Here is a 24,505-nt window from a genome sequence, read left to right as displayed (position 1 = left end):
TTTGCTTGCCTGGATTTTTAAAAAATTATGCCAGAAAGAACAGCACAGTATTGCTAACACTCAAGCCCTTTGATTTTTTGGGAGCGTTTTGATTAATTGTTTGTGAGTCAGCTGGGAAATTTAACATCTAACAGTAATTTTTCTAATTGCACACTCCTGGCTCTGAGTCCTGCCTGCCAAGAGTGCCTATCAGGAAATTATGGGAAATTAGTTTGTGATTTTCAGTCCAACAGAACAGTGAACATCTCTGCCCTAGGTGATCACCTCTATTATGATTGGTAATAAAGAGTTTGCAGTATTTTTAGCTGAACTAACAGCTATTTTAAATTTAAAACATTTAGTTAGCGTATTTCTGCTCCATTTTGGAGTTGGGGGCAACTTATTAAAAAAAAAAGAATTATAATTACGTTAAGATTTAGCTTCAAATACTTTTTTTTGCCAATTTAGTAACAAAGATATCAAGAATGATGCGCAATCTCGGTATTTTATGGATCAAATCAGCGAAGAGCTTTGCCAAAGAATTATTCCCGAGTATTCAAAAGAGTTATCTTAGACAGCTAAATGCATCTGTGGGGCACAATTTCTGCATTTAACATGCATGTTTTGAATCGCTCTGAGAGATTTGGCATATATTAAGTATAGGAATTGTGTCCGTGCTAATCTGTACCTGATTATATTTTCAGTTACTCATTTCAAAGTTGGGTTTCCACCGGATGGTTTTTAATATTTCATTGTAATTCGACACAGTTACTATTCTCTCAGCATTTTCTCCCCTTTATTCTTGATTGATTGGCCTGGATTTGGCTGTACTAATAACAGTGAGGCTATCAATGTTCACTGTTACTATAAATCAGTGATTCTTGGAACCTTTTCATCCGTGGTCTACTTACGTGAGACGACCCTGTAGATCACCTACCGCTCTTACACCATCTGCTTTCGCTTGCCACTGCAAAAAAAATACTCAACAGAATTAATTGGAAGACTGGACATGCTTTTGATGAGACACCAATGAGGCAATATCTGATTGCATGCTGGAGAGCTTCAGTCTCATTTTGGGCTCCATGTTCAGCCAGTTCCACTTTGTTTTCAGCCCCATGAGTGTGGACAATCCAACCTCCCATTTGTATGTTGTAACAGTAACAAAATAAATCTTATAAAACTATATGTGAGAGCCGGTCTGGCTGTATGACCTCATGCAACTAAAGGAGATAAGGATTCTGGCCGGTTTTCTCGTGTGCTTTCGACTATGGCATTGCACCTCAGTGACTTGCATTTTGGACCAGTCCACGGATCACCTGGAGGATCCTGGTGGACAACAGGTGGTCCACAGACCACAGTTTGAAAACCACTGCTACAGGATAAAACTGATAGCTACTCCTGCCATACAAGGTTTTATGCTGAAGTATGGAATTGCTGTCAGTGCTGCCCTGCTCCTCCATAGGTTACACTGTTGCAGTCTTCACAGATAGAATCTGCACAGAGATCACTGTAAGGGCGTGAAATTAGAGTAACCCACTAGTCCTGCACTAAAGACAGATGAAAAGTTAGGGTTTACGCAGTCGGGCATGACTAAGTGATAATTGCTGCTAATAACCTCTCTGGCCCTGAAAAATTAATTTTAGCGTTCTGTTTCATTCACTCAGAACAAAGTTAAATAAAGTTACAGATTTTTAAAAATATTAAAGAACTGCAAAGAATAGCTTCTATTGTGTGACTATCTCAGACTTTTACTGACATAAACTATTTATTTGTATTGCCTTCCCTTTACGTTATTTGGATTCATGACACTGAGCAGATGTTTGATTTTCATGATTCCTTACATACGAACATACAAATTAGGAGCAGGAGTAGGCCACTTGGCCCCTCGAACCTGCTCTGCCATTCGATAAGATCATGGCTGACCTGATTTCTCCACCTTCCTGCCTACACCCTATAGCTTTTCACCCCCTTACTTAGCAAGAATCTATCTACCTCTGCCTTAAAAACATCCAAGGACTCTGCTTCACTGCTTTTTGAGGAAGACAGTTCCAAAGACTCATGGCCCTCTGAGAAAAAAAATCATCCTCATTTTTGCCTTGGATGGGTGACCCTTTATTTTTAAATGGTGCTAGACCCTCCCACAAGAGGAAACATCTTTTCGACATCCACCCTGTCTCAACCAAGTCGCCTCTTACTCTTCTAAACTCCAGCAGATACAAGCCTAGCCTGTCCAATCTTTCCTCATAAGACAATCCACCCATTCCAGGTATTAGGCTAACAAACCTTCTCTGAACTGCTTCCAACGCATTTACATCCTTCCTTAAATAAGGGGACCAATACTGTATACAGTGCTCCAGATGTGGTCTCACCAATGCTCTGTATAAATGAAGCATAACCTCCCTACTCTTGCATGCAATTCCCCTTGCAATAAACGATAACATTCTATTAGCCTTCCTTAATTACTTTTGGTACCTGCATGCTAACCTTTTGTGATTCATGCACTAGGCCATCTAGCTCCCTCTGCATCTCTGCAATCTCTCCATTTAAATAATATGCTTTTTTATTCTTGCTGCCAAAATGGAAAATTTCACATTTTCCCACATTATACTCTATTTGCCAGATCTTTGCCCACTTACTTAACCTCTCTATATCCCTTTGTAGCCTTCTTATGTCCTCTTCACAACTTACTTTCCTACCTATCTTTGTGCCATCAGCAAATTTAGCAACCACACCTTCGGTACCTTCATCCAAGCCATTTATATAAACTGTAAAAAGTTGAGGCTCCAGCACTGATCCCTGTGGCATACCACACATTACATCTTGCCAATCTTGCGATCTCCATCTGTTGTTCAAGTTTATACTCCCTGTAATAGATGGTTTAGATTTCCTGAGAAGTATTTATGGCAAAATCTGGCTCCTGCAGAACACCAGCCAAGTTGTGGCTAGCTTGCTTTCACTTTTGGCAGAGGTGTGCTTAGTTAACTTAGAAGCAGCTGACATGGCTCTTGACCATTTATCTAGAAGATAGTCCACAGTAGAAATTTTAAGAGGAATGCCAATGTTTTTTTAAAAAATGGACAGCATGCAGTAAAAATGTAGATATTAATTGCTATGATGACATTAGGAAAACTAACATGTTATTGCAAATAGTTTGTAGTAACATAAGGAAAAAGCCACATAATTGCAAGTTCAGACAGTAGCTTTATGTGAAAGTTCATCTTAAATAGGTGGCCTAACAATCTTGGGTTTCATAATCTATGCAAAAAACATAAATTTAACAAATTTTCAAGGATTCCTCTGGGCTGCCTTTTGCTTTTGCATATTGTTAAGCAAAACTCTATGCATTTTAAATAAATCTGTGCAGTTAATTTACCCTAACCACAGTGGTACCAAGCTAACAATATAGAAATTAAAAAATTTTGCATTTATATTATCACTTTATCACATCCACTTGCTGCTCCAAAACACTTCTTGTATGCAATACTTTTTAAGCACATTTGCTGTTGTGTATAATTCTGTTCTGCCAGCTGAAATTTCTTTATATTAGTTTCAGTCTTCAATACTCGGAAGACTAGAGGGAGCCTTGTGCAAAGTATATATGTCTAATTAGAGTTATTAAAGAAGCTATAATAAAAGAAGTAAAGAAGATCAAATGTAAAGTTTGTACTTATTCAGTTAAGGAGAAATATAACTTGTTAACATTTACAAGGTCTTGAGGTGATCAATCTCAAGTAGCCTTATTTGAAACATGTAAGTGACCTATTCTCGCTCCAAGAATGTTCTAACATCTATGCTTTAACTCCAAATTTACATACATTAAAAGCTTCCTTGTTCCTAATGGTTCTTGTGCCATGGAGGTCTCAATTCTGTTCTTTGCCTTTTACTTACCTATCTGTTCTGTTCCATTATCTGAGGTAGCACACACGGTATCAGGCCTGTCTAAAGCTATCCGATTTAACAGAAATAATTGGAATGAATTAATGCCTCCCCAATGCTCTAAGGACAATCATGACCAGAAACTCTTTCAATCTTCACTTGCCGAATTAACCTACATTATTTAGATAGAAAGCCCTATTTTAAAATGGAAGCCTTCAAAAGCATTTAGCTTGCACAGCCTGTATCTGTAGCATAGTTAAAACCTCAGTGCAAGTGGCTAGCATTATTAAGTTACCTGAAGTAAGTCTTGACAGATAAGTTATCATGAAGTGGGTAAGTAGATTTCCTAGGTCACACATTCTTGCTGAATGTAAGTATAAGATTGAATTCAATGACTGGTTAAGCGATGGCTGCACCATTTATTTCATTTTTTTTAATTCAATATATTTTGGGGGGGAATAAAGCAACTTTTATGTGGTGTCTTTCCCCAAAGCACTTTACTAGTGGGAATTGAACCTGCGTGGATGTCAGAGTGAACTAGGATAGGTGGTAGAATTCCAGAATATGCCACCAGAAGTGTCACCAGCTGCAGAAACTTAAGCTTCGAGTTTCGGAGCTCGAGTTGGTGGCTGGAGCCACTGTGGCGTATTTGTGAGGGTGAGAGCTACATGGATAGCACGTTCAGAGAGGTGTTCACACCGCAGCTTAGGAGCATGGAGGCAGAAAGGGAATGTGGGACCGCCGGACAGCCCAAGAAAACCAGGCAGATAGTACAGGAGTTCCCTGGCATCCTGCTCGCTAATCGGTTTTCCATTTTGGATACTGGTGAGGGTGTTGATTCCTCAGTGGAGTGCAGTCAGAGCTAGGTTCGTGGCAGTATGCGTGGCTCGGCTGTACAGGCGGGGAAGAAGAAGAAAGGAAGAGCAGTTGTGATAGGGGATTCATTAGTTAGGGGAAAGACAGGTGTTTCTGTGGCTGTAGACATGACTCCGGGAAGGTACATTGCCTCCCTGGTGCCAGGGTCAAGGATGTCATGGGACAGCTGCAGGACATTCTACTGGTGGAGGGTGAACAGCCAGAGGTTATGGTCCACACTGGTACCAATGACTTGGGTAGTAAGCGGGATGAGGTCCTGAAAGGAGGTTTTAGGGAGCTAGGAAAGAGATTGAAAAGCAGGATCTCTAAAGCAGTAATCTCAGGATTACTTCCAGTCCCATGTGCTAGTGAGCATAGAATTAGGAGAATTGAGTGAATGAACATCAGGCTGGAAAGCTGGTGTAGGAGAGAAAGCATCAGGTTTCTGAGGCACTGGGACCGGTTCTAGGGAAGATGGGAACGTCTATACTTGAACAGGACTAGGATGGTTCCTGGTCCAGTTACAAGGTTGCTGATGACGCCAATCTTATAGCACGTGTAATAATTTCCTTGCATGTCTAAATGGGTTCCACCCTGCACTCAAATTCACCTTTGAAATGATGCAGTCAAATGAACTCCTCTTCCTTGACATACTAGTTGAGAAGTCTGCCAGGGGGCTCTCTGCACGTTCTACCTCAAGCCTACCTTCACTGGCCAAGGCACACGTTGGGGCTCTTACAGTTCTTACATAAGATTACATAAGACCCTTAGATAAGATTGGCCTTGTAAATAGGGCCCGAGCCATTTGCTCACCATGCAAGCTTGATGCTGAAATAGGGCGCATCAAAGACATCCTGCGAGATAATGGCTACCCTAATCAGATGATTTCACGCTGTATATCAGGCAAACTCATGAATGGGCCCAAGGCCATCACTTTCGGCCATGAAAAGTGCCCAGTCTATCTCAGATTACCCTGGAAAGGCAAGGTATCTCAAAAATCTGAGCAACAGGTGAAGCTAGCTGTTTCACGCTGCTACTATGCAGCAGCAACACAAATGGTGTGTGCCACTAACGGGATGCTGCAGCCAAGCCAAAAAGATGTTCTGTCTGTCACACAAATGTGTATGAATTTCAATGCCAGTGTGATGCTAAGTATGTAGGCTGTACATCCCAAAGACTGATGGATCGTATCAAACAGCATGTCCCTTCTGCTGTTTGTAATGGGCAAGGTATGGACCATACCCAATCAACCTGTGCTTGCAAAACTCAAAACACAGTGTCCAACATTAGATGTAATTCCACAATTGGACAATATTTGCTAAATAATCCTCAGTGTGCTGAGAATTATGCTGTCAACCAATTTAAGATCGTCAGTCGGGCTTGCAGTGTGGCGCATTTATGTGTACTGGAAGCTACATATATTAATACACGGCCCTGTTCTTTTGCAGACAGAAAGAAAAAAACACATTGCGCCTGCTTCAGCTAAACAAAATAAGTGACAGCCATTCGCTAATTCATTCCCCAGGGCAATGTCTTGACCAATCAGAATCCAGCTGCCTGGTTTAAATTTTGGACAATGCTTGACAGTTAACTGTCAGTCACCATCAACTGGTGCATTCTCCATGGTAACTTCTCTAGCAATCAGAGTCCATTTGCCAACCAATCAGCACTTTCTTCTCATACAGTATAAATATGTTGTTTCCCCTGACATTGGCATTTTCTTGCGGATACTTGAATGAAATCAGTGACAAATCAGTGGGAGGCATTCAAAAGCAAGATTCTATATGCACAGTGTGACATGTCCCCACAAGAACAAGGGTGGTGCTGCCAAATATAGAGCCCCCTGGTTATCCAGAAGCATACAGGGTAAGATAAAGCAGAAAAAGAAAGCTATGACAGTCACAAAAAGCTTAATACTGTAGAAAGCTTAGAGGAGTATAGAAAGATTAGGAGTGAAGTAAAAAAGGAAAGCAAAGAGGGTATGAAAAAAATATTAGCAGGTAAAATCAAGGATTTTGAAAGGAAAATGTACTTTATCAGCACATTAAGAGCAAGAGGATAACCAAGGTACAAGGTAACTTGTGAATGGATGCAGAAGATGTGGGCAGTGTTCTTAATGAGTACTTTGTCTCTGCCTTCAGAAAAGGAGAGGGATAATGCAGACATTCTGATCCACACACTCACAGAATTGTTACGGTGCAGAAGGAGGACATTCGGCCCTTTGTATCTGCTCTGGCACTAGAGCATTGTGAATCAATGCCATTCTTTTACCTGTAACCCTGCACATAGTTTCTATTTAAACAATCATCAAATGCCCTCTTGAATGCCTCAATTGAACCTGCCTGCACCACACTTCCAGGCAGTGCATTCTGGACCTGAAGCACTTGCTGTGTTTGATTCTCAAGTTCTGTACTACCAAACAATTATTTTTTATTGCTTGATTTTAAATTCCACCACCTGCTATGGGGAGATTTGAACCCATGTCCCAGCGCATTAACCTGGGCCTCTGGATTACTATCCAGTGATATTGCCATTATGCCACTATCTCCCCTAGTTAAAGAGGAGGATTCTGAAATATTAGATACAAGAAGCACAGAGGGAGAGAGGAAGTACTGGAGGGACTGACACCCTTGAAGGATAAAACACCAGGGCCAGATGGATTGCATCCTACACTTTTAAAAGAAACCAGGGAGGAAATAGTCGATTCTCTGAGGATCATTTTCTTCACTAAATACAAGTGAGGTACCAGATCTTTGGAGACCTGCAAACATTGTGCCATTATTTAAAAAGGGTGTGATGGATAGGCCAAATAATTATAGGCTGGTCAGTCTCACTTAAGCGGTGGGCAAATTATTAGAATCAATTCTTCGGGGAAGGTCGTGTCTTACTAATTTAATCAAAATTTTTGAGTAAGTAACAAGGAGATTAATGAGGGTAGTGAAATGGATGTTGCCTAGATGGATTTTAGTAAGGCATGTGAGACGGACCCATGTGGCAGACTGGTCAGAAAAATAAAAGCTCATGTGACACAGGGGAATGTGACGAGTTGGATCCAAAATTGGCTCAGCAACAGGAAACAAAGGATAATGGTCAATGGATGTTTTTTGCGAATTCCACAGGGCTCAGTGTGGGTCCCTTGCTATTTGTGGTGTGTATTAATGATTTGGACTTAAATGTGGAAGGCATGATTGGGAAATTTGCAGATGACACGAAAATTGGCCTTATAGTTGATTGTGAAGAGGATAGCTGTTGCCTCCAAAATGGTATCAATGGTTTGGTTGAGTGGGAAGAAAAGTGCCAAATGGAATTCAATCTAGAGAAGCATGAGGTAATGTATTTGAGGAGGGCAAACAAAGCTACGGAATGCACAATAAATAGGAGGATATTGAGAGGGGTTGAGGAAGTGAGAGACCTTAGAGTGCATATCTACAGGTCCCTGAGGGTGGCAGGACAGGTGGATAAGGTGGTAAAGAAAGCATACGGAATGCTTTCCTTTATTGTGCAAGGTGTAGAATACAAAAGCAGGGATGTAATGCTGGAACTGTATAAAATGCCAGTTGGGCCTCAGCTGGAATTTTGTGCATAGCTCTGGTCACCATGTTATAGGAAGAACATAATTGCTCTGGAGAGAGTACAGAGGAGATTTACAAGAATGTTGCCAGGGCTTGAAAATTGCAGCTATGAGGAAAGATTGGATAGGCTAGGGTTGTTTTCCTTAGAGTAGAAGAGGCTAAGGAGTGATTAATTGAGATGTACAAGATTATGAGGGGGCTGAGATAGAGTAGACAGGAAAGACTTGTTTCCCCTAGCAGAGAGGTCAATTACAAGGGGGAACAGATTTAAGGTGAGTTGTAGAAGAATTAGAGTGGACTTGAGGAAAAACATCTTCACCAAAAGGGCGGTGGGAGTCTGAATTTATTGCCTGGTTTGGTGGTTGAGGCTGAAACACTCAACTCATTTAAAAGGTACCTGGATCTGCACTTGAAGCACTGTTACCTGCATGGCTACAGACCGGGTGCTGGAACGTGGGATTAGAATGGGCAGTTAGGTTTTTTATTTTATTTTTTGGCCTATGCAGACACAATGGGCTGATTGGCTTCTTTCTGTGTTGTAATTTTTCTGTGGTTCTATGGGGCAAGGTGGTGGTTGTTGATGATAGACAGTAGGCCAGAATCTTAACACTAGAGGTGCAAGCAAGGATGTAAGCCTGGAAAAATTTGCTGAGGCAGGGTGCAGTGAGACAATGGTGGGATTTTTAGATGAGGGCTAAGATTTTAACGTTCTGAACCAGTTGTGATTTGGGAGGACTATATGATGGATGTGTCAAATTGTGCAAAATGGGATATGTGAATTCAAGTATAACTGAGCAAAATAAAGGTGGGGTTATAGTCTAAAGGTGAGCAAAATAAAAACAATGAATAAAGACGGGTTTCCAGGATCAATCTCTTTTGTTTGTATTAAGTGTAAGGCACAAGAAACAGTCTGTATAGAAATAATTTTGCATAGCTTTGCCTGGTCTCCATTTTTCATTAGCAACTCTGGGAGGATGGAGAAGAAACCATTCAGGTCATTTTACCCTGTGTTCTTTAGGCACTTTGTGAATTTTTAAAATGGCAATCTATGGGCTAATTAAAGATCGGACAATTATAGCTGTTTATATCCGAATTTCCAATTGGCATTGTCAGTAGGAGAGTTTCTTTGCTGACTGTGGATGCATAAATCACCCCTTTACTTTGTAAAGGGTTGTAAAAAGCGCATTTCCATTTTTTGCAATCAGTGTGTTATGCAGGATTGGAATAAATGTATAAGCCTCCTATCAGAAGGACAAAAAATGTTACAATGCTTGTAAAAAATGAGTGAACTTGGTTTGATCACTTAACTTGGATCACTTAGATTATTAGCCTGCTATATTGACAGAACTAGATCAAGTGGTTCGAGTTAAGGCAGGGCATGAGCTTTTTCTACTCTTTACCTACAGCAATACTGGTCAAAATATATATTAGGTATTGTAATACAATATAAAATTGATGCTGATTAAACTCAAGCATCTCAGAGAATGTGAAGATTTGTATCAGTGCTTTTCAAACAAAACAAAAAGGTGCCAATTGCTGAACATTTTTCTGTATTATTGTGCAACGTTATTATCTGGGTGGGAAAGCAGTGCAAGAAACCAGTACATGTCCTATGGGGCTTTTTCTCAACACCAGGCAATTGGTAAACAATAGCAAAACAAGTTAATTTGGACTTGAGCATGGGCAGGCTATGCTTCTCAGAATTCTCAAATACCTGCTACCGTTTTTTTCTATTCCAAAATTGGTGTTTTTGCTCAACTTTTCCCTAGTGCCAGAAGCAATACAAATTTGCTATAATCTGTTGCCATATTCTAATACTCTTCTTAATTACTAGTCATAAGGTGGGAACCCAACTTAAGTTTCAAGTGTTCTCACTACTCTGGATGGCTGTTTTATTAAAATATTTTCACTCTTACATTGTGATGCTGGAAGGAGCATGTTATGATCCCCAGCCAAGGTTACCCCTGGACAAGCCTGATCCCAGGCTAGAACCCAGCTTGATAGATCCTAACTTTTATTTGTTTGTTTAGATACGTGAAGAGTAGCTACTGATCAGAGGCACAGGGGTCAGCTGATTAATTTTTAACAAAATAATGAATTCAACAAAATAAATTTAACAGAAGAAATAATTCAACTAGAAAAGAGGAACTATATTACAATACTCCTTCACCCACAACTATACCTTTACAGATGTACACAGATTTGTAAGGATAACACATACTCCAAAAGATATCTTATACTCTAATGTATACAGTAAGTACACAGTCCATGTAAACCTATGGCACTGTGTTGTCAGACACACCACCTTCTGAAACCAAGTGACAGATGCCACCTCAACCAGATGCTATGAATCTCTCCTCAACTCCCCCCAGACGCTAGTCACACCGTGAGCCAACCAGTCTCACTGAATTTGGTCCTTCACACGAGGGTTTCCAATCTCCACTCTCCAAAACCTCACCTTGGAATCTTCTCCCAATCTGACGTTTTCTCTCAGACACCTTTCATAATGGTTCGCCTCTGGGGTTTCGAACTCTCCTTCTGATGTTCCTCTTCCCTGGGTCACCACATGCATTCAAGCTGTCTTTCATGCACTCTGTCTCACCAACTCAGCATTAACAGTGCACCACTGCTTCACATGCCCATAGCAAAGAATTACAGACCTTCAGTTGTCTCTTTGAACCTTCTTGCAAGCTGTTCTCGCTTTAAAGCTGAAGCTTGGAGCCTTTCTCTCTGCCCCTCACTCTTAACTTCACTTAAGAGGACCTTTTCCCAGGCTTCCTTTGACTACAGGGTCTCCTTTGGACTTTCCCTTCTTCCACTCTCCTGGATTTTTGGGTTTTTTCTTCGCTTGGGACCTTTTTGTTCTTTTGGGAAATCCGCAGTTCCCTCTCCCAGTGTCCAGTTTCTCTGGGGTCCTGGTTTCAACTGAACTTAAAACGGCTCTTTCTTTAGTTCTGTGTGTATGTCTGTGGGAGGAACCTGCCTATCTGCCCCCCTGTTGCTAGGCAACAGTACTATTCTTTCTACTCTTGTGTGTTTACTTTTACTTAATAGGGGTCGTAAACTTCTCATTAGAAATGCAAGCAGCCTTTTAAAGTGAAACTAAAACTTCATTTGCCTTTTCTTAACACACACATATACAAGTCAAACTTAAACTTTAAAGCTAAAACTCATTCCTAACACCCACAGATACAAATATACTTAAACTATCTCTATTTCTTAACAGAGCATTTACAGTAATAATGCCATTTGTGTGAGGAATAGCTTTATTACTGAAATTGCTAATAAAAATAAACTTTTATTTAAAAGGTTGTTTAAAAATGCCTCCTTTTACATAATTCTCCATTCCCAGCTATATTTTCTATTAAATATTATTGTGCACTATTAGTTGAGTAATCTTTAATTTTCCCCTTTGCCTGTAGCATAAAATCAGTCCCTGATTAGTTAACAAAAAGTACATTTTAACTAGTTACAAATCTAAATGATATGATTTGAGCTAATCACCTCAGAATATAGACACAAGGGCCTGAATCAGCCTGAACACCTGATAAGATCGCTGAGTGGCACAGGGAGCTAAACATGATAAACAATTTGCGTGTCAAATGTTCCATTCTCTGAATTGTCAGAGACCAGATCAGACAGAAGGATTCTGATGAAGGGTCGTTATGGACTCAAAACGTCAACTGTATCCCTCTCCGCAGGTGCTGTCAGACCTGCTGAGTTTTTCCAGGTATTTTTGTTTTTGTTCCTGCAGAACCTCTGACGTGTGGACCTATGTGGGAATTTTTCTGGAAATTTATACTTCTGATGGACAATTCACTACTGCCCGGGACCTTGTGTAAATATCTCCAATTCTGAGCTAGAGTCAGATACTTGGGCTAGATCCATGAGACTTACCTTGATAGCCACACTGGAAATGTTAGACAGTTTAAAATGTGGCCTAACACTTGGATAACTCCACAAGCGCCAACTGGCGCTCTCCCGCCCCCCCCGGCCCCACGATCACTCAGTCACCTGACCAGACCCAACTACTTCCTCTGACCAACCGGGTATACACCACCCAACTACTCCCCCCAACCAACTATCTCCTGACCAGACCAGGTTACCACCCACGACCCAACTACCTGTCCCTGTCCCTACTCAGCTGTATCCCAACTACCCCACTAGATCCCCGACCAGACTTGACTACCATCCCAACCAGACCTGTCTACCCCTCAACCAGTCCTGACTGCCACCCAACTACCCCCTGACCAGACCCAACTACCCACCCGAACACCTGACTAAACCCCTGACCCTACCAGAGTACCCCCCCAACCACCTCCTGAACAAACTACCCACTCACCCACCTAGCCATCAACTCACTCTCCCTCCTATCCACCCTGCCCACTGACCCACATCCATTCACTCACCCACATTTATTCATTATGTTAAGGACAGGAGGGGGTTAATTTAAACAGTCCTCTCCCCATATATCCATAAACAGGAAGGTGTTTTGATTTGCTTCCCCCTTTATAAGCGGTGGTGGTTTCCCAACTCCTCAGTTTTGGGTGTGATCCAATTTTCTATTAACAATCCCTAAGCAAACTCGAAATAGGATGAACTCAAAGGGTTAGTTTATTTGCACACACAAACAATGAGAGGAGGGTCACCACACTGCCTCCTGTGCATGCATGCAGTAATAGAAGATTAGAGAAAAGAAAGATTTACAGGGCAAAGACCACAAAGAAAAGAATTATTGTTTCACTTGGGTCCCAGAGTCCAATGAGGTATTCCTTCACTGAGGTCGGCAGACTCAAAACCAAAGCTGTTTAATTCACTTTTCCAGTGGAGTTGACTTTACATGATGAAATAGGCACATAGGCGATGGTACAGAAGCTCCAGCAAAAATAGTGTAGATGGGGCCAGGTATTCAATCTGGGCAGAGATCTTTTCTATATATGGTAAAATGGCAGACTGAGCTTTGCAGTTCCACAAGGTAGGTTCATGTCACATGACCCCCACCTCTTGACTCTGTCTTTGGCAAAGAGTATGGGTCCCTGAGATTATTAAATGTTCCAACCATTAAGTTGTGAAAGGAAGGTTGTGGGTCCTTTGTCCTAGCAGACGAATAGGCTCTGGTTGGGCAGCCTGGCTTATGAAATGCAGAAGACCTTTGCATAGTTCTCTTTGAATTTGGTCTCAATATGCTGTTAGTGTCTCTTCAGAGATAACGAGGTGTCAGTTTCTGCAAAACTGCTAGATAGCCTCTTTTGTTCAGGGGTCACAGACATACGCAGATTCAGCCATTTTAAAAGGTCTTTGTTCAGGTTTTAAAATTTTAGCGATAGCCATGAGGATATCCATATATGTTTGTTAAAAAATTACAGTGTGAGGTCTTAGTACCCTTACAGTTGAAAGACTGGACCTTTAAATACTTATCGGAATATGACAGCTAGTGCAGTAAAAACGGACTGTGTCCTCTCTCCCCCCCTGACTCTACTGCAATCCGATGGAGTTTCCTGGGAGACATGACACTATGCGTTTCTTCTTGGATTGGAAGATCCTGGAAGAAATGCGCAGTGGCACTACGGCAGGAAAATTTTTGTGGGCAGCGGCAGTGAGCGCAGCATTGCTGCTAACCGGAAGTTTCAGGCCATTAACTCATTAGTACTCGGTGGAATAATGGTCTAAGACATAATTCACTTCTCTAAGTTCTAGTCCGTCTTGCCCATCCTGCTTTTCACGTGCTTCGCTGGCCTTTGCTGAACTGTAAAGAGAAACAGAGAGTTTAATTACATATGCTTAAGTTAGCTTATAAATTGATGGTCCAGGACCAAGTTTTCTATAATGTTGTGAAATGGTTTAATCCTTTAGCAGTGCCATCTATTACTGATAGCTGCAAGCCCCATGTTATGGAAACTGAAGGTACATGTACTATATTATAGTAAATGCAGTGAACACAACAGTTTAGGCCATTTTGTTGCTGCATAATGAAGCTCATGTTTCATCCAGATAGTTTATTACACAATATTTCAATATAAGAAATAGAGTTCCAAAATGCTTAGCTATATTGTTAACCCTGAATATTTTCGAGTCTTTCATATTGAAGATATTTTAGTTTTGTATTGCTGTCTAAGCTGATGCTTTCTGCCAGTTTTTTTTCTTGTTGTATTCAGGGCTTTTCTCCCCATTGTTTAGCTTTCATCTCTTTTTTTTTCAAAACTACAAGTTTTACAATTGAATATATGTTTTTAAAAACTGTCTAGTAACCCTCAATTTCCTACCTGGTTTTCACTGCATGCACCCACTTGATTAGTAAGTTAAAGCTTTCTTTAAAAATTCTACTTTGAGAAAAATTCTACCTCTTGTATCTCACCAATAAAATAAGTTTATCTTGATAGCACTGGGAAAGAAATGAGTTGGGAGAAAAAGAGAGTTTGCTAATCTCTCTACTATAATTGCTGCCTATAACTTCTTGCAAACAAGTGCCTCTGTGTGAGTGTGAAGCATAATCAGTTGGTTGAGGTGCTGGGGGATCTTGGCACCTGGGAAATCATGCCTCACCTTTTGAAAATAAGATCAGGAAATCAGAATTTGTTTCTCACAGTCTTCTGAACAAAAGTTGTATTTACACATGATACACTGTAATGGACATGGATGTAAATATCCATGTTCTAATCTGCAGCTAATTGAAGCCCATAACTATTTGGTTACTTAATTGTGCATTGGCACAACAGATCACCAGGTACAAAAAAGTTAGGATACATTGCTTGAATTTTACTGCGAAACTGTTCAGTAGCACTAGTGTTATACTTACTGCATAATTTTGTGTTTCTTTTCCAACGAAGGGAGAGAGAAATGCCTATGTCACTACCTCTTTTTGAGCACTTTAAAAGTCCCTTAAATTTCTTATTTCTCTCCAATAGGTACGGACATGGATATGAAGTATTCTGTGTTGCCTGTAATAACTCATCGACTGTGGTGGCTTCAGCGTGTAAGGTATTGTGTGAGAGTTCTACATTGTTTAGTAAACAGTCTACTTTTAATACTTAAGTTGATTTTGATTTGTAATGCCTTGGATAGAAATGTTCCTCTGGTTTCATCAGTGACTGTTAGTGCCAGGAACAATTTTCAATACTATCTATGACATATTAAAATGTCTGAGTGCAACATTCAATTTTTGAATAATTGGCAAACCCTATGCCAGCATCCTTCATGACTTTTCCATGATAGAACTGCCCATATTTACCTGCAATGCCTGTTATGCCTGTTGGTGACACTTTGAAAGGCCTTAACAATTGTCGTGTCATTGGTTTCAACAATATCAATTCCTACAGTAAATTAGGAAATTAACTTTGTAAGCTTTTGCAGATCCTGCCCGTTGCATGGCTCTGAAGCAGTCGGTTTCCTCTAATTGAAGTGTATTAGTATGACTCTGAATATTTTTGTGATTCCCATTGGCCTGAGTTTGCTGTAGCAGGGCATATAACTGGGTCTGCCATTAGTTAACCTCACACTTGCACATTTAGGTTTTAAAGTAACATGTCATGCAAATAAATTTTATCAGTTTGCAGATTCAGTAAGGGAAATGGCATCTCAGACCTGAAGGATTGTAGAATTAACAGCGCAAGAACTAAGAAGGAACTTTAAATTAGAGTGGTGAATTCGATGTTGAGGAGAGGGAAAGAAATATTAGATTGAGAGAGCAAAAGAAAAAAGACAGGAAAAATACCTCTTTTTAAAAAATGACATTTTTAAAATCTCCCGGCAACAATTAATACTTGACGAAATGAGACTATAGTACTAGAGAGGCAGTAATCAATAATTATCACTGTTAAGATGTTACTTGATGTAACTTTGTAGCAAGCATAGTTTGCACCTACCAAATAAATAAAGCAACTTCCTGGCATTCAATACATTTCAGTGGTAAGACAGTGAGTGAAATACCATTTATGCAAAGCTTATGGTGAAGTGATGCAACATAAACAGCAGCTTTTGGGTATTGGCATTTAACTGCACATTTCCTCCTTGCCTATTTATGCATAAATGACAGTGCATGCCATTAAGCTCACCATTATTTTGACAGCAAAATCTTGCCCAATATCTCTTCATAATCAATTGCACTTTTGTTCTTGCCTAACCAAATACTGTAACTGTAAAATTTCATTGCCTGTCTGAATTTTGAAAGTGACTTCTTTCTGGATACTGGGCCTGGTGTTAGTTTTATTCACAGGAAGATTCTTGAGGCAGTTTTCAGGAATGAAGTTCATTGCACCAGGCAGCCACACCTGTGACTGTCTGCTATTTTCAGAGCAGCAGTCCATCCCTTGCTTCGCTGCTTCTATGTTTGCCTGGCTTCTTGGCGAGTTGCCACTCACTGTGCTCCACCAGAGGCCGTTTTCATTCCATCGTTCCTGCTCAGATCCTGTGACCACATCCCTGCTCAATGGCCTTTTTTTTAAGCCGTTGTTTACTATAACTGAGATGGGTGGAATTGATTTCTAAAATGTTTCAGATTTCAAGGTGATTATCTAAATCAGTTCCAATGCATCCTCTCCCACTTTATTGGAGGAGGGGCGGGGAGAGCAAAAACCAAGGTAAAAGCGGCACTGCTATTGAGTTTTGGAGAGCGTGAGAGACTATCACAAAGTGGGGTATGGAGGATAATGGACTGTGAGAAGGATGGAGGAAGCCACAAAGAGAATGTAGGCATTGATGCATCTTTATATAGGGCTGAATTTTCCCCCTGTCAGGGTGGACGTTGATGGGCAGGCACGGCACCATTTTACGTGGGTGGGCCAATTAAGGCCCGCCCAGCATGACATCCGCACAGAAGCGCTATGTGCTCCCTGCGTAGGCGGTGGGGGGGGTGGGAGGGGTGGGGGGGAATCCAAAAATTGAGAGTGCTCTCTTTCGCACATGCGCACGAAAGAGCACACTCATCTCCCTGAGGCTAAGTGCTGCCTCAGGGAGATCAGCTCAAAATGTTAAAAACCTACATATAGAAATGTCAAATTTCCTTAACATAATCCCCTCATGTGACCATGAGTTGGGACATGTCCATAATTTTCTCAAAAACTTTATTAAACTTTTTTAAAAGCTACATGAAACCTCATCCCGCCGGTGGATGAGGTTTCATGCTTTTTCTAGTTCGCGCCGGGGCTCCTGGACTGCCCGCCAACCTTAAGGTTGGACGGGCAGGTCCTTTAATTACATAATTGACTCTGTCAATGGCCTCGATTGGCCATTGACAGGTCAGCGGGCGCACAGCTGATTTCGCTGTGCCCCCGCCTTCCTGAAAGTTTAAATGAGGCGCGGTGACGTCAGGAGTTCCCCCCAACGTCACCGCGCGTCATTTTACACTTCAGCGAGCGGGCCCCGCCCCCGCTCACCGACGCGTAAAGTCCTGCCCATAATGTGCAGAAAGTATTGAGCGATATTTCTTTTTTAGATTACTGTTTTTATTTTGTTATGCTCTAGACTTTCTGTTATTTTTAAACCGATAAATCCTGAAACCTCACTTGACACTCTGACTACTGCTTCTAAATGTTTTCCTCTCTCGTTTTCCCTCAAAATTCTCTGAATCGTAACTTATTTTGCCCTTGTTTGCTCATGCCAGTAACTTCTGCTCACCACCACTGATTTGTCATAAATCTTCATGTTCTATCTCACACTTCTCAACACTTGATGATCACCAGCCACCATCACTTTTTCACTTACTACACACCAACCTCGACGCAACCTGACTGTTTCTTCCTGGTTTCCTTCCCTAATGTTTCATACTTCCCAACACTGAACAATTACTCCCTCTGACTGTCACTTCTCCAATTTAAGTTTTATTTCAATCAATGAAGAAGCTCACTGTAATTTTAAAATTAATAAAATGTTGTGGTACAATTCACGTATGCAATACTACGTTACAATTTTGCTCAATACTCTATTTACATTGTACAAAAATAAGAGAGAGGATTAGATTTTGTAGTGAAAATAATGGTGAGTCTTTTAGCCTCACCATTGTTAAAGAGCAAATTGAACAGCAACTTCTGGTGACAGCACATGCACAGTTAAACTTGGAATCTGACAGTTGGTATCCAAAATGCCCTGCTCCCTCTAGAAGCTGTGCGAAAATGGCATCTCATTGAGAGATTTGCTATTGAAACACAAGGAACATGTGAAGTTGTTGTACTTAGATGATAGGTAAACACTAAGCAAGCAAGAAAAAGTTAGTGGTTGTCTATTCCAGTAAAAATAATACTATTAATGGTGTGATAAGTCACAATTATTGCCAAACAACTTCTCTGACATTGAAAATTAACTTTTATATATGTGGAGTTTCATTCCTTCAGATTTAATTTGGGTTGGAGTTTTGGCGCTTCCTAGTTACTTCCTGTTACTTCCTAGTTCAGACTTTGCACGTCTCTTATGGTTAGGGAGATGCACAGCTCCTTGCTCTGTTCATACAGGTCTGAGGTCCCCTGTAACTTTTTATTCACAAGAAGCTCCATTGCAAAAATCTATGGAAAGTCTGTGGAAGTATCAGTGTAATGTACGGCTGGCACAGTTGGTTCACCGCTGACCACAAAATCTGACCCAATATATACATCAAGTAGACATTTTCTGAACTACTTTGTATAAAAGATAGAAGGCTAAAGCATTTGCAACCATCCTCAGCTGGAAGTGCCAAGTTAATGATCCAACTCCCCCTTCTTTTGAGATGTTTATCATCAAAGATTCATGTTTTCAGCTGATTCGATTCAGTCTATGTGATATCAGCTAAACATATGAACATCCAAATTAGGAACAGGAGTAGACCACTCGGCCCCTCGAGCCTGCTCCGCTATTCAATAAGATCATGGCTAATCTGAATGTAACCTCAATCCCACATTCCTGTTTACCCTGATACCCTTTCACCCCCTTGTTAATCAGGAATATATCTAGCTCTGCCTTAAAGATATTCAAAGACTCTGCTTCCATGGCCTTTCGAGAAGAGAGTTCCAAAGACCCTCAACCCTCTGAGAGAAAAAAATTCTCCTCATCTCTGTCTTAAATGAGCAACCCCTTATTTTTAAATAGTGATCCCTAGTTCCAGATTCTGCCATGAGGAAACATCCTCTCCATACCCACCCTGACAAGACCGCTCAGAATCTTAAAGGTTCCAATTAAGGCGCCTCTTACTATTCTAAATTCCAGTGTATACAAGCCTAACTTGTCCAACCTTTCCTCATAAGACAGCCCGCCCATTCCTGGTCTTAGTCCAGTAAACCTTCTCTGAACTGCTTCTAACACATTTACATCATTCTTTAAATAAGGAGACCAGCATGGTACACAATACTCCAGATGTGGTCTCACTAATGCCCTGTACAACTGAAGCATAACCTCCCTACTTTTGTAGTCAATTTCCCTCACAAATTATAACATTCTATTAGCTTTCCTAATCACTTGCTGTACCTGCATACTAACCTTTTGTGATTCATACACTAGGACACCCAGATCCTTCTGAATCTCAGAACTCTGCAATCTCTCCATTTAGTTAATAAGCTTTTTTATTCTTCCTGCCAAAATGAACAATTTCACATTTTCCCACATTATACTCCATTTGCCAGATCTTTTCCCCCTCACCCAACCTGTCTATCTCACTTCGTAGCCTTTTTATGTCTTCTTCACAATTCACTTTCCTACCTATCTTGGTGTCGTCAGCAAATTTAGCAACCATTCCTTCGGTCCCTTCATCCAAATCATTTATATAAATTGTAATAAGCTGAGGTCCCAGCACTGATCCCTGTGGCACACCACTCGTCACATCCTGCCAACCAGAAAAAGACCCATTTATGCCAACTCTCTGCTTCCTGTTAGCTAGCCAATCTTCTTTCCATGCCAATAATATTACCCCTACACCATGAAACTTAATTTTCAGCAATAACCTTTTATGTGGCACTTTATCAAATGCCTTCTGGAAATCTAAGTACAGCACAACCATCAGTTCCCCTTTATCCACAGCACATGTGACTCCTTCAAAGAACTCCAATAAATTGGTTAAACATGATTTCCCTTTCCCAAAACCACCACAAATTGCCTTGATTTTTTCCAAGTGCCCTGCTATAACATCTTTAATAATAGCTTTTAACATTTTCCCTATGACAGATGTTAGGCTAACTGGCCCGTAGTTTCCTGTTTCCTGTCTCTCTCGCTTTTTGAATTAAGGGGTTATATCTGCTTCTTTCCAATCTAATGGAACCTTCCCCGAATCTAGAGAATTTTGGAAAATTAAAACCGATGCATCAACTATCTCACTAGCCATTTCTTCAAAGACCTTAGGGCGAAGTCCATCCGGACCTGGGGATTTGTCAGCCCACATCCCCAACAATTTGCTTACAACCACTTCCCTGGTGATTGTAATTTTCCCAAGTTCCTTAATGGGGATCTGTGGGAAATCTCTGCTCTTGTTAGAGTCATTGCTGGGGCAGAGATTGATGGTTATAGTTGCTGAAGGCCACTCTTTCAGCCAAGGACAATGTTTTAGGCCCAGCTATCTTCAGCTGCTTCATCAATTACCTTCTCCCCATCACGAGGTCAAAAGTGGATGTTTGTTGATTATTGCGCAGTGTTCAGTTCCATTCACAATTACTTAATGGCTATCCTCAAAGCTTCTCTACCACCTACAATATGCAAGTTAGGAGTGTGGTGGAATATTGTCCATTTACTTGGATGGCTACAGCTACAACATCATGCAGGCTCAACATTATCCAGGACAAAGCAGCCTGCATGATGTTGTAGCTGATAAGCAGACCATCTACTATCATCTTCTTCATCCAGCTATGGTGTTTATGATCCACAAATGCAAAGCAGCAATCTGCTAAGGCTTCTTTGACAGCCCTTCCCAAACTCATAACCGCCACCATCTAGAAAGATAAGGGCAGCAGATGGATGACAATGCCATCACCTCTAAATTCTCCTCGTAAGTCATACAGCTTGCTGACTTGGACATATTAGCACCATGACTGCACGTTACTGCATCAAAATTCTAGATCTCTTTAATCCTGGAGCAATGTCTAACACCCCAGGTTTTGACATATTGAACGGTCTACTTAGCCATGCTGCCTTTGTTTTTGACCCAATACGGCATTGGCACAAAAGTTAGCGTTGGTGCAGCCTAACTGACATACTCTTGACACTGGAACAAATGGTCACAATAACAAAGCTATATGTTTATACACTATTAAAATATATTTTTTTAACATTTTTCCCAGTTGCCACCTTTTCTCCTTTTGTATCAATTCATCAAAGCTTGCCTACATAAAAGAATCACTGGGTGGAATTTAATGCCCTCCTGTGGTGAGTGAGTGCCCCTGGGGGCACTTAATTAGATGGGAGGATGGCAGGTGGGGACCTCGCCACCTACCCGCCAATGCCCCAATTAAGTCCTTGGAATGAAGGCCTGTGGATGCTAATTGAGGCCCCTAAGTGGGCAAAGCAATTAATGCCTACTTAAGGGCCTCATCCCGCCACCACTGGTCAGGGTCTCGCCATGTAGGTAGCCCGAGAAGCAAACTCTGGTGTTTGCTTCTGGGTTGGGGGGGGTAGGTGTTCTTCATTCAAAGGTCTTGGTGCGTGATTGGGGGACCCAGCCATCAGGAAGTGTCCTGCTCAGAGCCCTTACCCTTGCTGCAGACCCTCCTCTATTGTGACCCCCCTCCACAAGACCTCCCTCCTGCCATCATTCACCTCTGCTGGGTTCAAGGTGAACCTTGGCCTCGGGTGGGTGAAGTGCCGGCAGCAGCCACCACCTCCCCTGTGGAGCTGCTGAACAACAAGGAGCTGCAGGCCTCTGATTTGCCAGCAGCTCTCCGTGGGTGCAATTTCTACCACCGCCCCTCTGCCCCTGTTGCTTTCTCCACAGCGATGCTTTGGCCAATCAGAGTCAACCTTCCAACCAATCAGCACCCTTTTCTCGTGTGGTGTAAGTTGTTGTGATCGTTTGAAATTTGGCACTCTTGTCTTTGTCCTGTTAAGTGCAAGATGAAAAGTTTCAGAAACATGTCTTTCTTTTCAGCAATATTTAATACGTATTCTTCAATGCCTGAGGTCTGTGTCTTGTTAAAAATGTGAAAATGCACTTTGTTGCAAAGTGAACACTTCAATGTAACTCAATACCAAAATCCCTTAATGAAGAAAAATAATAAAAATCCCAAAAATCTGACTGAACCTTTACAAGACCCATGTTCTTTTGGGATGAAGAATCAAATTTGCATGTCAGAGAAATGGTACTGCAATCAATTTTAATAATTTTCTGTCTAATGATTTTCAATAAGCTTTTATAAAGTAATTTGTGACCTGCTGCTAGCTTTTGGCACTTCAGCAATAATTGCACTTTATTCAATTGCCAGTTACATGTACACATTATGGAACAGGGATTCTCAAACTTTTGCCTCCCCTCCCATGTTATAAAAATTCAATGAACCCCTGTAGCAAAAGTTTTTTTAAAATAAAAATTAATTATATAATCAAAGGTATATTTATTTTGTTTGTTTTACTTAATTGACTAGAAGATTGATTGCATAATCTACAGTGCAGTACTGAGGGGAGTGCTGCACTGAGAGAGGTTGGAAATTTGAGGTGGGGGTGACTTACAAGCTTTTGTGTCCTGCTAACAGGGTGAAGGAGGTCTTAAAAAAAAACTACCTTAATATGCACCGTTGGATGCACTATTATAGAATTAAGAGATGTTCCACTTTACAGATAGTCAGTTCAGTGGATTTCAATGCACTGATCTTGAGGGCCTGATTAAGTCAAGGTAGCAAACAATTCAGGAAGCAATCTTGAGATAATGCTTCAAGTTCTTTTGAGTGTAAAAGAATTCCACAAACTTATGATGAGTTATATTTTTGGATGAACAAATTACCTGTAACAGCTGTTCAGTCTACTTAATCATAGATTTTTTAAAAATTCATTTACAGGATGTGGACTTCACTGGCTAGACCAGTGCCTTAATTGCCCTTGAGAAGGTGGTGGTGAGCTGCCTTCTTGAGCCGCTACAGTCCCTGTGGTGTAGGTACACCCAGTCATATATTAACCCCACTCTTTTTAATCAATAAATGGAAATTTAATGCTATTTTAATTTTCCACTACTGTCTGCTTAGAGACAAATGAACACAGATTATGACCCAAATCAGTCCCTAAACCCCAGCATTACAGGCACCCACCAGAGCCAGTGCATGTAAAGAAGAAGCTCTCCTCGAATGACTATTATTACTTCTGATAAAAACAAAAAGCTTAAAGCTACTGCGGATGCTGGAAATCCAAAACAAAAACAGGATTACCTGGAAAAACTCAGCAGGTCTGGCAGCATCGGCGGAGAAGAAATCAGCTAACGTTTCGAGCCCTCATGGCCCTTCGGCAGAACTGAAGCATAGTTAGGAGAAGGGAGAAATATAAACCACCTTAAACCAATTTATATTTCTCCCTTCTCCTAACTATGCTTCAGTTCTGCCGAAGGGCCATGAGGGCTCGAAACGTTAGCTGATTTCTTCTCCGCCGATGCTGCCAGACCTGTTTTTGTTTATTATTACTTCTAGTTCTTTATTATTCACTGGCTGCTGCATCTTACTGAATGAATTAAGGAAATCTGATATCTTATGCTACTGGTGATAACCTCAATGTGCTCCCTGTTGGCCCACTCCTGATGCATCTCTCTCTGCACTGAATCACCCTCCCTGCTATATCTGAAGCCTAAAGGCATCCCCCAATCTGACTCCATCTGTAATTGCAACGTTGATTGGCTTTGCATCATCAATCCAAAACACCAAGTAAACCAAACAACCAGGTTAGCTATGTCTAACCCAGAGTGCAATTTAGGCAAACATTGTTGGTCAGGAGGGTGACACATTGAGATGAAGAATGAAACAAAAGTTGCTGTTGCTCATTTTTGATGGTGAAGGAAGATGTTGTTGACAGTGTAATTGAGTGGCATTTATTTACCAATAAGCAATGACCTGCCACCGATGATCAGTTTGAGTTCTGCCAAGACCACATGACTCCAGATCTCTTTACAGCTTTGGTCCAAACATGGGCAAAATAACTTAATTCCAGAGGTGAGTGGCTGCCCTTGGCACTAAGGTAGCATTTGACTAAGTATGACATCAAGGTGCCCTATTAAAATTTAAGTCAATGGGAATTGGTGTGGTGGGCGGGGGGAGCACTCCACTCGATGGATTCATACCTAGCACAAAGGAAGACGGTTGTGGTTG

At 41.1% G+C, this 24,505-nt stretch overlaps 1 protein-coding gene across 2 annotated transcripts in view; it reads left to right on the top strand.

The window, feature by feature from the left end:
* Positions 1 to 24,505, top strand: part of elp2 (elongator acetyltransferase complex subunit 2) — a 163,046-nt gene that overhangs the window by 103,309 nt on the left and 35,232 nt on the right. For both annotated transcript variants that reach the window (XR_013576185.1, XM_078538747.1), the window contains exon 17: positions 15,188 to 15,260. Coding sequence is in view for 1 of the 2 variants with exons in the window: in XM_078538747.1 (XP_078394873.1) it covers positions 15,188 to 15,260 (73 nt within the window). In the remaining variant the exon portion in view is untranslated. The remainder of the gene's footprint in view (positions 1 to 15,187; positions 15,261 to 24,505) is intronic.

The sequence above is a fragment of the Cetorhinus maximus genome, chromosome 3 (genome assembly GCF_964194155.1).
Source record: "Cetorhinus maximus chromosome 3, sCetMax3.hap1.1, whole genome shotgun sequence".
Classification (NCBI taxonomy): Eukaryota; Metazoa; Chordata; class Chondrichthyes; order Lamniformes; family Cetorhinidae; genus Cetorhinus; species Cetorhinus maximus.
The sequence above is the reverse complement of the archived record's forward strand: the minus strand, read 5'-3'. Positions and strand labels throughout refer to the sequence as shown.